The sequence below is a fragment of the Accipiter gentilis genome, chromosome 5, assembly GCF_929443795.1.
Source record: "Accipiter gentilis chromosome 5, bAccGen1.1, whole genome shotgun sequence".
Classification (NCBI taxonomy): Eukaryota; Metazoa; Chordata; class Aves; order Accipitriformes; family Accipitridae; genus Astur; species Astur gentilis.
In genome coordinates, this window is record NC_064884.1 from 2,650,685 (window position 1) to 2,664,364 (window position 13,680).

General features: G+C 40.0%; 1 protein-coding gene and 1 long non-coding RNA gene across 7 annotated transcripts in view; both read left to right on the plus strand.

The window, feature by feature from the left end:
• Positions 1-7,994, plus strand: part of ZBTB44 (zinc finger and BTB domain containing 44) — a 42,383-nt gene extending 34,389 nt beyond the window's left edge. For 5 of the 6 annotated variants that reach the window (XM_049801585.1, XM_049801586.1, XM_049801583.1 and 2 more), the window contains one exon: positions 1,457-7,994. In XM_049801585.1, the coding sequence (XP_049657542.1) occupies positions 1,457-1,739 (283 nt within the window). In that variant the 3' untranslated portion in view covers positions 1,740-7,994. The remainder of the gene's footprint in view (positions 1-1,456) is intronic. The other variant, XM_049801587.1, reaches the window with a different exon arrangement.
• A 73-nt stretch (positions 7,995-8,067) lies between these two features.
• Positions 8,068-10,820, plus strand: LOC126039025 (uncharacterized). The gene is made up of 3 exons (XR_007506163.1): positions 8,068-8,339; positions 9,065-9,333; positions 10,432-10,820. It is a non-coding gene; the product is annotated as an uncharacterized LOC126039025 (long non-coding RNA).
• Positions 10,821-13,680: the final 2,860 nt, after the last annotated feature.

Genomic DNA, 13,680 nt, shown 5'->3' on the forward strand with positions numbered 1-13,680 from the left:
AATTTGAGATAGAAAAATACGAAAGTGGATGAGGAAAATTGGAGAAAGATATAGATCTCAGCTCTTAAATCTATAGAAAGAGAGTGCAGCTTGGTGTGTGTAAGTCATCTGACTTCAGCAATGCAAAAGAAATGTGTTGTAAATATTACAGCATCTACAATACCATCCCTCGTGATATCTAGACATTATGCTTTTTCCCCTACAAAACATTTCAGCATTTTGTTCTATTTGGTTATCTCAGAAGTGATGTAGGATGAAAAAATTGCAAAACAAACCAGGAAAGCCAGTGACTGTTTTTCCAACAGAATATTGTTTATAATACAAGTACTTCATATCTGTGGGTTTACGCAGTTCTTGTTCTTAGCACTTGTGCCAAAACTAGAGCGAAAACTCTAAGGGATGATGCCATGATTGTGGTAAGCACTTTATTGTTGTTGTCAAATTCAAGTCAGATTAAAGTATGGGATTTTAGTTGTCTATAGGCCTTCCTTTAGTTTGAATTTGCAAACACTAGCATAGTTGATTGTGAATTTGGATTTGAAGCAGTGAATGCTGCTGTCATTTAAGAGGAGGACTGCGTTTAAATGATTATTACAAGGAGGAACCAGAGCATGCAAACGTGCATATATGTAAGATAGAGACACACACATATATATACACATATATACTTGCCTCAAGTACAAACTTACATGTCTGGTGCTGAAAATTTGCAAAGAAATTTTATTTTCGCTATGTGCTCATGCTCTGAAAATACTACTGGAGAGTTTGGTAGATTTTCTTTGGGTACGCTCAGCCATCACTTGGTAAGAATAAGTTACAGAACTGTTGTCCAGAAAGAACTGAGGGAAAGAAATGCAGTTCCATTCTTTTCACAGTAGTGTGACACATGTCAACATCACAAAACACCGCCGTAGTTGGCAGCCTCCATATGCTTTCAGCAGAACCCTTGCTTTCTGGCCTCATGCTTCTGTTCACAGCCTGTCCACTCTGAGAGGAGTGCTGCTGCTGTTTCTTGGGTGGACCTTACCTCAGTGGTGGAAAAGGCCCACGTCTTTGCCAGTGCTGAACTCGTTTTTGTTTCTGTTTTTAAAGGTTGAGTGCTCCCTTTTTTCAATGAGGTTTTCAGTGCCATATGATGTTCCAGACATTAACTTTCATTCTCATCAAGGTGATACAATCTAAATAATAAGAAGTTGCTGTGTAGGAAATATGGATGCAAAACAATGCGAAATAGATGCCTTTGAATAAATTCTCTGTGTATTTAAATGAGAACCAGGTTACAGTGCTTAGTGAAGTATGTCGCCGTGATGATCATAGAGCAATGTGAAATGAATATCGTTGTTCTCTGTGCAATGCAGTGTGTAGCTTGTGTGATGTATCTGATACAAAGTAGATGATACCACTAATGTTTGTGTGAGAAATGACATTTCTCTTCTGTCCTTTGCCCCTCTTCTAGTGACTTCCTAGTACCGGACTACTTAAACCAGGAACAAGAAGAGACCCTCGGGCAGTATGAGCTAGGGGAGCATGGCTTTGAAAGCAACTCTTCTGTCCAAATGCCTGTCATTTCACAGGTGTCGTCAACTCAGAATTGTGAAAGCACTTTCCCCTTGGGGTCTCTGGGTGGGTTGGCAGAGAAGGAAGAAGATGTGCCAGAGCAGCCAAAGACTAACGCCACTGCCGAGGCAGCCGCAGGTGACCCTCCGAAACAGGAGCTGTCATCTATTACTATTGAATAATTCATGGTTTGGTTTCATTTTTGTTCTTTGGAAAGTGCCTGTGTTTGGTCCTGTACATTTTAATTTAATTTTTTTAAACAAAAGTGGGGAGATTTTCCCTTTTTACTTTGTAAGCTACGCTTTAAACAGAAAACTGCAACAGACGTTACATTATTTTTCATGACTGAATGATCACTTCTGTGAAAATATTTAAGACTGAATGCACAAAAAGATCTTGTCAGAACATCATGGAAGCTGTGATACACTTCTAAAGAAGAACAACTGATTCAGATCACTTTAACTATTTCTTCTTCCACAGTTAGAGCAGCTCATTAAGTTTCTCTTGCTTCTGCAGACCCTCTGGTTAAGGGAAAGAAATCAGAGGAATCCTTTTTAAAATGGCAAACAAAAGGATGCATTGGAAATCATTATTGAACAGTTTTGACTAGTTTTGAGTGGATGCTTTAATCTTCTGCATAAAAAAATGACACTTCCTATCTCTGTGCCTGCTGTTTTTCAAAGCGCTTACTGTAACCCTTTTCTTGGAAATGGTAAGCATTTTTGAAACTAACAGTCACACGCTTTTTAAAAACACATTGTCCCTTTTCATCTCAGATGAATCAGTTTTGACAAACCAAGTGATGTCATGCCAGGTATTCCTTCTTCTTATATTCCAGTCCTTTTAGAAACTGCTTGATCAAATAGCCTGTCCAGATTTGCCCATCTAAGGTTAGGCGTGGAAATACTGTGGTCAGGAAAAGCTTAATGGTGCATAATGAATTGAGGATGACAGAAAAGTATATATCCGTGCAAGCCTGACAAATATCTCATGACTGTATCTTTCTGTAGAAGGGGAACCACGTATGAAAATGAAGGTTTTCCCAAACTGAAATTCTTAAATCATGACCAGATTGTTTGCAGTTCTGGTCACTTCCCCCTATCATATATACTGTATTTTTTACTAATGTCCAAAAGCTAGCTAGAGGGAGTTTACAGATGGGGAAAAAATGAGCTCTTTTGTGCATTATTGCACATTTTTTTTGTTTATACATATGCATGTATAGTTTCTGAGATTTTTATTAGTCTGTTTTGGACAAAACAAGCAATTTATTCTCTGTAGAGGCCAACTTTCTAACCCAACAGGGGTTGTTTACAAAAAAGCCTATATAGCAATGATGAATTGTTCCTGTTTCAAAACATTTTAAATCCTTGCCAACTTGGTTTATTAAAGGCCATTACTCCAGCTACATACACAGCTCAAGTAAGCAATAAATTGAAAGATTTGCAATTTCATTTTTCCATATTTAGAAAAAGCTGCAAATTTAGGGTGTGGGATTTTCAGAGCAGTGAGTCTTGTTATGCCGAGGCTTTTTGGGCTATAGTACTGCTTTGAAACCTAAATTAGGAAATATATTAGGAGGTTTGTGATTTTTCTTATTGCTTCTGAAGTTAACGCAGTGTTTGATGCCAAATGCCTGTCACCTACAGATGACATGCTGAGCGAGTAGGTATTACTTGATCTTAGTATTCCAAAGGCATGATATACTCCCTTAGTTTTGAATCTTGGGTTTTTTTAAATTGTTGTTCTCTGTCCGGATTTGTTTTATGCAAACATGAGGAGGAAATGAAACCAATGGAGAAAGGTTGCTCTTGAAGAAACAGAAGACACAAAAGTCGCATTATATTGCAAGATCAATTTGTATTCAGTTAGCTTAGGCAGCTCTCATACTCTCTAGGTCTGAGTTGTTTCTACTAATAGCCAACTTTTGTAAGGAAAAAAGTTTATTGCCCTTTGGAAAGAGCTTAAAGGGTTTCAGTGACTTTTAACAATTTTTCTCTGCTGTGTTTTAGGTAAAAAACACACATTCTAGTTAAATAGAGTGAAAACAGTTGGTATTTAAGTCCTTTCCAAGTTACTGGAATGAAGTTTCTCCACCAGATCCAAAGGGTGTTTTAGAAACATGCTGCAAAGAAGTTCTCTGCTACAATTCAGTCTTGTATGTCTACCTTTGTAAGTCTTCTTAAAAGGGCTTGAAGGACAAATTCTTTTTTTGGGATGCCGTGCTGTGAATTAGTCCAGTGTCTGTTGATGGGCTGAATTTAAAGACCAGTTCTCTTCCACTTCTGATTTCTATAACTCAGAAGGCAGTGAGACAAGACGATGCCTTTTGCTGAGTTTTATCCTGAATTATAGCGCTATGACACTGAACTCAAATACAGAATGTTCTTTTTTTTCTGATAAGTGTTGCTCCACTTTGCAGGTATATGAGAATCCTTTGTGATTCATGTAGTAAAAGGTACTTCACACAGAAACACATTTCCAGACTGTACAGATGTAATAATCACAGGTGATGGACATAATCTTCTGTTAGAATCTGATAGTTTTCACCCATTGGATATTTTGCTAAACAATTTATTGGTGAGGTGATGTGCAAATACAGAATAGACATATCTGGATATTGGATTTTCAAGACTTAAAATTTTGTGTCAGAAGGCAAACTGCTTTCTGAATACCAAAGAGAAAGGGGGGGGGGGGGGGTGTTTAAAAAGACTTTGTAGCTCTAATCTGTTCTTCCTTGAAAAGGAATGAGTATCATTAACTGTTAACACCTTGGTACAAGGCAAGTCATGGGTTTCATTGTTCATTGCACTGTGTTACACATTATCTTTTCAATGCTGTGTAACATCTTAATTTAGTTCTCACTTTTCAATCTGATTCAACTGCAGGAACAATAGAGTTCTTAGAGGATTTTATTTGTTTGTTTGTTTTAGGGTTGGATTTACTTGTCAATTTTCCTGTTTGTAATTGTTTCTTGTTAATATCTCTTTTCTCCATAGAAGTGAACACAGATTAAATACAAATATCATTTTATTTCTCCTCCCTAACTTGTTGGAAGTGTTCAGTTCTTTGAAATGCTGGTGGTCTTCACAGGAGAGGTGTAAAAACATAGGACATCTTAAAACAATCTCTGTTGCTAATATGCTTAGATTCCAAATTGAGTGAGACAGACACCTAACTAAGCTAGATGAAACTTGCCTTAAGCTACACTGGGATTAAACCTAAAGCATAAATTTCTTTCAATACATTATCAGAGGGGGTTTTGAACTCTGGACTGCATTTTCTTTTTTTCTCTTTTTTTTCTACCACTCTCCCCCATCTGCCCCCCCCCCCCCCCAAAAAAAAACCCCAACAAAAAACAAACCCATTATTTGTTATGCATTTATATTTCTACTTGATGAGGATCACAGAATAGTTGAGATTGGAAGGGACTCTGGAGGTGATCCCCGTACTCAAAGCGGAGTCAGTGAGAACTGGTTGCTCAGTCCAGTCGGATTTTGAATATCTGCAAAGATGGAGAGTCCCCAACTTCTCTGGGAAACCTGTTCCAGTGTTTGACCACCCTCACCATAGAGAAGGTTTTAGTATGTTTAGATGGGTTTTCTTGTATTTCAGTTTGTGCCCACTGAGAAAGGCCTGGCTCTATCTTCTTTGCCCCCTACTATCCAGTAGTTTTACCCGTGGATAAGAGCCCCTTGAGCCTTCCCCAGACAAAACAGTCCAATCACTCTCAGCCTGTATGGCAGATGCTCTAGTCCCCTCATCATCTTTGTGGCCCAATTTCTTCCAAGTAATTACACATATGACCCATTGCAGCAATTTCTTTGTCAATGAGTAGTCTCCAAATTCATTCACAGAGTGATTTATGTCTTGCTTTTGCATATCCTTCTCCCATGTGGCACCAATCTTTGCACTCAGTGGAAAATCCTGTCCTCACCCATTTATTTTGCAAGCAGAGTGCCTTCACTACCACAGAACTAGCAAGGTTCTGCCGTATGCCAGGGACCCAGATTCTCGGAGTCTGTGCAGGGTCTTTACTCCTTGCATATTGTGTAAGCAGTACGTCTGATGGGAACAATGGGAAAGGAAGGGATAGGGTTTTTTCCTGATTTAACGTGTTTTTTTGGGAGAGGGGAAAAAAATCAGAAGCTTTCTATTTCCCCACAAAGAGTGGAAGAAAAAGAAGTGATGTTTTAGCCGTGCGGGAGATTTGGCCAAGTTGTAAGGGTTTGTTTTGTTTTTTGATGCAGACACATGGCACAACTCCCCTGGACAGCCATGGGGATGCCTACCCATTTAGCAAATTAAGCTCCCTGTCAGAACTGCTTGACACTGTTCTTACGCAACATTAAAAAAAGATGTGTGTTCCTGATGATTTGTCTGTCTTACTACAGCTTGAGTTTAGTTGTCAGGCTCGCAGATACTACGGTCAAGTCTCTCATACTGAGAGATTAGTAGACTAGGTTATTGAAAATGGTTCTGGGTTCACATGTATCTTGAGTCTAAAAGGTGTGAATTTAAACTTTTTTAAAAAGTAATAGCTGCCAATGCAGTAAAATATATTTTATAAGACTATGATCCCTATACGTCCCTTACGGGATAAAATTTTATTGTTTTTAAGCTATGGTTCAAAGTTTTGATATGAGGGCTTCAGTCGCTTCTTGGTTGCTGGCTTTCCCCTCCAGCCCCAGGATGTAAGAGCACTGAGACTATTGCTGGTCTCTCTCTGAGACGAACCATGAAGCATTTTATATGCAAATAGAACGGGAGCTTTGTGCACCCTGCAGGGATGGAGAAAATGCAGATGTAGGAGCACCTGTTGCTCCTACATCCATTGCAACTTCCACACCATCAGAATATGGAAAATAGCTAATTTTCATTCAGATCGATTAAGTTCAAGTTTTGCTTACAAGGTGAAACCCAGTTTTGGAGGGTTCTCATCTTCAATTATAGACATAATAAATTCCATAGCATCTTGATGACAGATAAGAGGGTTCAAGGCCAGACGGTGCCTCAGCCACATCAGAGGTGCCTAGTAAATAGTCGGTTCAAAGTATTTGAGGAAATGTATCATAAAAAACAAATGTGAATTTTTTTAATGCAACAGTACTTACTGCTCTGGGTTTTTGTTAACTCAATGTGTGCTATCACAGTAATTCAGTGTCCCACAGGTCTCAACTACAAATCTGGTTGCACTGAAAAAAAAAAGCTGAATCAGTTTCTGGTGCTGCCAGCCTGTGTGGCAACTGTACCTACAGTCTTCCTGAGGGTTGCTGAAGTCCCCAGAGGAGTGATTTTGTTTAACCATACGTTTAGCTGATGCATGCTTTTGATATTCTGACTTATAGCCCTGGCTACACAAAGTTCTTGGACAGCTTCTTTGCCCTGTTCCTGCAGTGCCTTCACTCTAGGTGCTGCCCTATGGTGAAACCCCGAAGAGGGAAAAGAGTAAGCTGGAGGAAAAAAATGTGAATTAAATTATTGTTGGGCTTCTTTGTGCATTTTAGTAACAGTGAAACCCCCTTAACTGTGCCAGTCTCCGGTCACCAGCCGTATATCCAGTTGTCATCTCATCCACAGTACAGCTTCTCTTGTTGATGCTGGCCACAGCTAGATTACTTGGCATGTTTATTGACTTAACAGAATTGTTTTTTGGTTTTGGTTTTGTTTTTTAATGTATACGATGTTTAAATACACTTCACATTTTATATAATACTATCTGGCTATTAGTATTTTTCAGGAACCATAGTTCTTGGTGGCTATATATATTTTTGTGACTTTTTTTGTAAACTAAGTGCCGTTTCAACGTTACAATCATTTTTAGAGTTATTGTAATCAATGTGAATATCATGTTTTTTCAAATCTGTTCTGAGCCTGTAGTGTTTGCTTTGTGATCATATGTGTAATGTATATATTCTGTATAGTTACATTGTACTGAAATACTAGCTTGTTTGATATAAGAAAAGTATGTATTGGGTACCTTTTTGCTAGCCTGGTTGTTTAATCTTTAAAAAAAAAATGTTCTAAAATACAAAAAAAAAAAAAATCTTCAAACTGGTCCCATTATAGGTGAAAATTAAGGGGGGAGAAAAACTAGTTTTGAGTGTCTTTGGATAGAAACATGAAGCTAAGATTTTTCATTAAAATATTAATGTTTTATGGAGTATATCTTCGCTTTGTGTCGTTATTTAACTATACCAGAGTTTGTCTTATAGTACAAAAGACTAGCTTTGACCTCATGTAAGAAGAGCTACATTCTCTTATAACTTTTGCTTATAATTAGCCTCAGAGAAGTTGACTGTGAGGACAAGTTACTGATGCTGAAGCTGTCATTGAGAGGAAGGTAGTTTAAAACAAAATAAGCATTAATAAATGATTGGAGAAGTTACATGAGTAAAGAGTGTTAAGAATAAAGTACACATTTCTGTTTAGTTTTCCATTGTGTATTACATTTCCTTTTGTTAATGTTCTCTTTTAGGCTGTATTCTGCAAAAGCGGTGGGGCCATCTTTTGAACGGGGTTTTATTGATGGAAAGCCAGCCAAGAATGAGCCTAATCAAATTAGTCAAAGCAGAAGATCTTTAAAAAGGACAGTAGACAGAGTCATCGTGATCGCAGCTGTGCGCTTCAAAATTGTCATGAAACAGCCTAGAGTCGTGGGACTTAAAATACACCTCTGCTGTTTCTGGCAGCCCTTGCAATTAAATTAATTTGCCTCCTACAGACCCACCTGTCTGACCAAGCTGGAATGCTGGCTGGATCAACACATAGCTAGGGCACAGGTAGGAAAATGGAAGTTTTGTAACTGCTTGGCTGAAATGATTATAACTCTACCCAGTAGCCTATATGAATAACAAGCAGGCTGGCGTGATGAATACACTAGCAGCCCAGTTGTGGTCAGCATCTGACATGGGAGTAAAAACGAAAATGGAAGAGCATTCCATGGTGCAGAGTAAGCAGCCACAATGATCCTTGGATTGGGGGTGGGTGGGTGGGTAAGAGTTTCTAAATTCTGCGTTCTCATTTTCCTGAGCACCTTGCGTAGGGACAGAAGTATTTTATCAAAAGCATAATTGGAAGAGGGAAGATACGTGGTGAAGGCTTTAGAGAGAATGAAGTTTGAGATGTAAAGGCTTTGACTCTGTTGGTCTCCCGTAAAAGCAGGAATTTTGCTTCTTTGAAGGCAGACCGACCCAGCTAGGAGTATGCAGTGATGCTTAGCAGACCATTACAAATCTAAAGCCTGTATGACTGTATATGAACATACACTATCATAAAGCTAAGGCAAGACTGCTAAAATGCATACCTTTGATGGATATTGAGGTTCAGACTTGTGACTTGAGTGGATTTTTTCCAAAGCACAACCATATGTTTTAAGTTCAGTATGAAACATCTTTTAGACATCCTTAATGAAGCAAGTGTATGCTATTGACTTTTTCTGTGGCTTCCTTATAGCTTTTAAGCATTTTATTCCTGACAGTAATGAAGTACTATTTCTTTTGCACAGAGGAGAGCAGCTGAGATGGGATTGAACTCGTAGCTACTGAGAATGTAGTAGAGCAGGGAACAGGGTTCTCCCAGGGCTTACTGCACCATTCCTACATATGTGATATCCTGGTGAAAATGAAGCTGCTAAGAGAAACCTGGCTTGGATTATGTATAAAGCGCTTTTCACAAGCTGCTTGTGCGTGCTGCATCTCCAGAGTACCGAGCGTAACTGTCATCACCGTTCTTAGAGCAGAGATTGCTGTGAGACCATGAGCAAGCAGAGCAGGGGTAAGTGTGTACATATTGGAGCCTCGGTTACAGCTCAGAGGCATGTGGGTTTCAGTTATTCTGATTTTTGGGATCTGTTAAAGCTTTTTTCAGAAGAGACATGCGCTTTTGGATAGCAGATTATACACTTGCTGATAGTAGCCCTGGTTTTCTTCGTTGCCTTTCACAGATCCTTTCGAAATAGGCCACAGACACCCAGAGTGAAAACCGGGTATTTGAAAACCACTCTCAACGCTCGAGTTAATTGCCTTTAATCTTGAGTTGCCTTTGTCTCAGTCACAAGGTCTGCCGGTGAAGATTAGAGAGCAACTCATGGGGCATCTCTTTCTGTATCTCACTTGAACCTTTACAATTGTTGAAACTTGAACTCTTCTATCCAAATTTTGAAGTTAATGACCTCAATGTAAGAGAGGTGCTTTGCTCAACTGTATGTTCTTTTGGGTGACTGTGCCACTATCACCGACTCCTAGACATCCCCCCTGTTTCTAATATAACTGATTGGATTTATGTGGTGGTATCTTTGAGAATACATCCACTGCATCTGGCTAAACTGCATTCCCAGTCTTCCGTATGCCTGCATCAAGCTAGATGCGCAGGCCCTGTCTTTTGTAATACTCACATCATTTAGAAGGTAGCAGTTTTTTCTCACAAAGTACTGCTTGTTCTCCTGTACATGCAGGCATCTGCGCACACACAATCTGTATGTGCTCATTCAGAAGGAATTTTGAACAGCGACCATACAAAAAACATCGATTGACCAACTTTTTCCCTGCTGCTTCCCTACAGAAACAGCTGGTATTACTGTCTTTTTCTTGGTTAATTCTCATCAGATGAAACAGGTTACTAGCTTAAACCTCCAGCAAGGACCTGGCTTCGCTCTTCTGTTAGCCCTTACAAGCTTGAGTTTGGAGTGAAAAGGAGAGGCATGGTTTCCTGCAATCCTGTGCTCATCTCTAAACAAGCTTCTCCTCCACAGAGAGGCAGGACTTACGGTCAAGATATTAATTGGTAGGAACCAGATATATTTTGTGGTCTTGAGAGGGGTTTTTTTTGGAGCGGGGGCGTGTTGGTGGTACTTCATTATATTTTTCTCTTTAGGTTTTTCTATGCATGGATTCTGACATTTTCCAGACTATTTCCAAGAAAAAACAATGTCAGCTACAAACAGATTGCTGTGAAGTATGAAGGAACATCGAATAAGTATGGACAGTATTCATTTACACCAAACCAAAATACAGTCCTTAATTATTTGTTGGCTTAAAGCATTTGTGTCTGCAGTGCAGACAAACCACCAAAAAAAGTGCAGTGCTTTCAAACTACCTTGGGCCCAAGATAGCTTTGAGTACGTCCCTGGCATTCATGCCTCTAGAAAGACAGAAAACTGATGGTAAAATGGATCATCTGAATATTTTGGAGGCAGGGGAGAAGTGTCCCAGGTGAGCAGACCTCTGAGTCAGAGGGGATTAACCAGAAGTACTGGGAGAAGAGCAAGGAAACCATGATGTGTTTGTGGGCTGGTAGAGGAGGTTAGTCTCAATTCCAGGATCATTGTTGTGTGTGTAAGTGAAGGAGACATTTTGACACACACAGAAGGAGAAGTGATCCCTCAGGGCTTGATACTACATCACTGAAGGGTAAGAGTCCACGGGCTTCAGAAGAGCAAAGTAAATTACAATCCCAGTCTACTTAAGCATTTAAGTAGTCTGCTTTTCCAGAAATGTGTTTAAATCACTCCTTAAAAGCTTACCCATTTTGTGAACTTTACTTTTGCCAGTTGCTTCTCTGACTCAGCACAGTGTATTTTATAGCCTGTGTATTAATGGGGTGCACAGAACTGGTTTGGGAGAGTTATGTGCATAAACAGACCCTTGCACTGCGTAAAACAAAACTGGGTAGAAAAGACACCAAAGCATAGAACTAATAGGCAACAGAGCTCAGAAAACCAAAACGTCTCTCCAGGGTAGGACTTCATCTTCCCACAGTTTAAACAAGAAAAATAACAAAAACCCTAACAAAACCTTTTATATAACTTCAGTGTTGCAGTGATCAGTTTCAGGGTTGACGTGACACCAATTATAAACAACAGTTATGCAACTGCCTCGTTGATTGAATTGAAATTAATACAGAGAAAGAAAGAGCCAAGCAAAAAGAAATGGCTTTGGGTTGGCTTGTTCTAAGTAAATTAAAAAATGCTCAGGTCAGCTTCTTTTTTCAAAAGTGAGCCCAAGCCCAGGGTGAAAAATCTCCTTGAAGAACAGACAAAGTGAATTGCTCTTAAAAATTCTATTTGTGTTAGAGGCAGAATTTTATCTTCTAAGGCTTACAGCTCCTTTTTTTTTTTTTTTTTTTATCTGACAGTGAGGTAGTTCAATATTTTAATTTTGTTCAAGTTCCTTTTACTTTAAAACTTTTTTTAAAAAAACTGTATGTTTTTAAACGTTAAAAGCATATTGTATCATTGGATTTTGTGATTCCGGTGCCACCTATTCACGCCATCTGAGGAGAAGGCCCACGTACGTGTGTGTGCATACACATTATTTCCTCCGCTCACCATCTGGCAGGCATTCAGATGTTTTCGAGTGGAACTGAAGGCAACGTGGCTGCTGCGTATTGCACTGGCAGTGTCTGGCATCTCAGAGAGGAATGCTTCCTTAGAGCGAATACCATTTGGTAGCGCTTGAATTCATGTAAAGAAAACTCAGGGAAATTCTTAGTCTAGCTGGCGGTACTGGCAAAGCCTGAGTCCTGCCTGTATTGTACAGGTGTTGTGCCCAACTCATTTTCAGTGATTTGTCTGATAGAGGCAGGATGCAACTACTGTTCAGTACCATTAATGGTTTTGCGCGGACATGAGCTAACCTCCTGGAATTAATTTGCTGTTGTGAGGTAGGTGTATAAAACGATGCCAGGGTGGATCTCTCATCGAAGAAATACTGTGGCTTTTCTGTTTCTCCAGAATTTCTCCTGTTGATTCGGGGAGTAACGCACCCAGGAAGAGATGGGCAACAGGAATTAAAGCCGTTGTTTCTTTGCTCCTCCTCACCTTTTCCACCCAGAGCGGTAGGAAGCAGAGGAGCCTTGAGCTTGTTGCTTCCAGTGGGAGAAAAGGAAGCCGATTTTGGAGGCTCCTACACGAGATGGGTTTGCTACACATCCCACTGACGTGCGCTAGTGTGAGTCATCCAGGGAATTCACTACCCTGTATGCCACAGGTTCAGTGAGCAAAGTGCCAAAAAAACCCTGCAGAATATAGCACGTTCACTATTTGTACGTGCGTGCTCAGCTGTGATGACCTTTTGTGCTGGATTCCCCGCCGGGCTTGCCACAAGTACAAGGCATTGGACAAGTGGCTTCATCACTGGTAGCCCTGTTGTTGAGGCCAAAAAGCTGATCTCAAAGCTACCTACCTTAGCTGTTGAGTTTCCAAAGGCCACTGGCTTACACTTGTCTTTCCTGGGCCAGTAATTCCGTGTCGCATATTAGAAGAGTGTGGTCTGTGCAGCCATCTTGTTGTCCTTGCTTGCCTTTCATGCTTGCTTCCTTCCGTCTGTTGCTGTGGATTCTGAGAGGGCAAGGAAAAAGTGAAAGCTTGCATGGCTTCTGACTTCTCTCCAAGCCAGAAATAAAGCACTGGGAGGTTAAATTTTATGTTTTGCTTAGCCTTCCCCTCTGAAGACATGAAAAGAATTATAGGAGCTTGATCTATAGTGTGGCTAGGCAGCTGTGATGGGTGCTTTATTAAAGTCTATAGCAATCAAGCTAACACAAACCAGAACCTTTCCCTGTAGCTTTATGTAACCCTTTAAAAAGTGATGGATGTTTTGCAGCAGGAGTGGGGGGAAATCGGTAGGTTAGGTCAAACTGCACAACACGATAACCAGAACAATTAATAGCACTTAATGTGAAATAGCAAGCTCTTGGCTCCTTGAATATTGTATAGTTTACAATCCAGGACTGATTGCCTTTAAAGTATGGCTCTCATTAAAAGAGTGGCTATAGAGCCCTCAATACAATAAAGCTGTTCCACGGAGAAGATCCTTTTCTCTGTCTATGATGTCTTAAGTAGGTTTTTTGCTACTGGTTTTGCCCTTCTTTGAGACCTATAGGAGCAATGCAGCTTTGGGGGAGGGAACTGGATTCCTTTCTTTCGAGAACTGGCAGCTGAACTGCTAGCTGAACTCTGGTGGCAACGGTGCCTTTTCCCCATCAGTTGCCATTTGTGCAAATTCACTGAATCAGCTGCAGAGCTGTAACCGGGCACGATCTGTTTTTGTCTTTATTGCCAGTGATGATGCCAGAAAGCCTGCAGCTTGAATTCCCATCTCAAAGTGGGTTTGCAGGACCCGT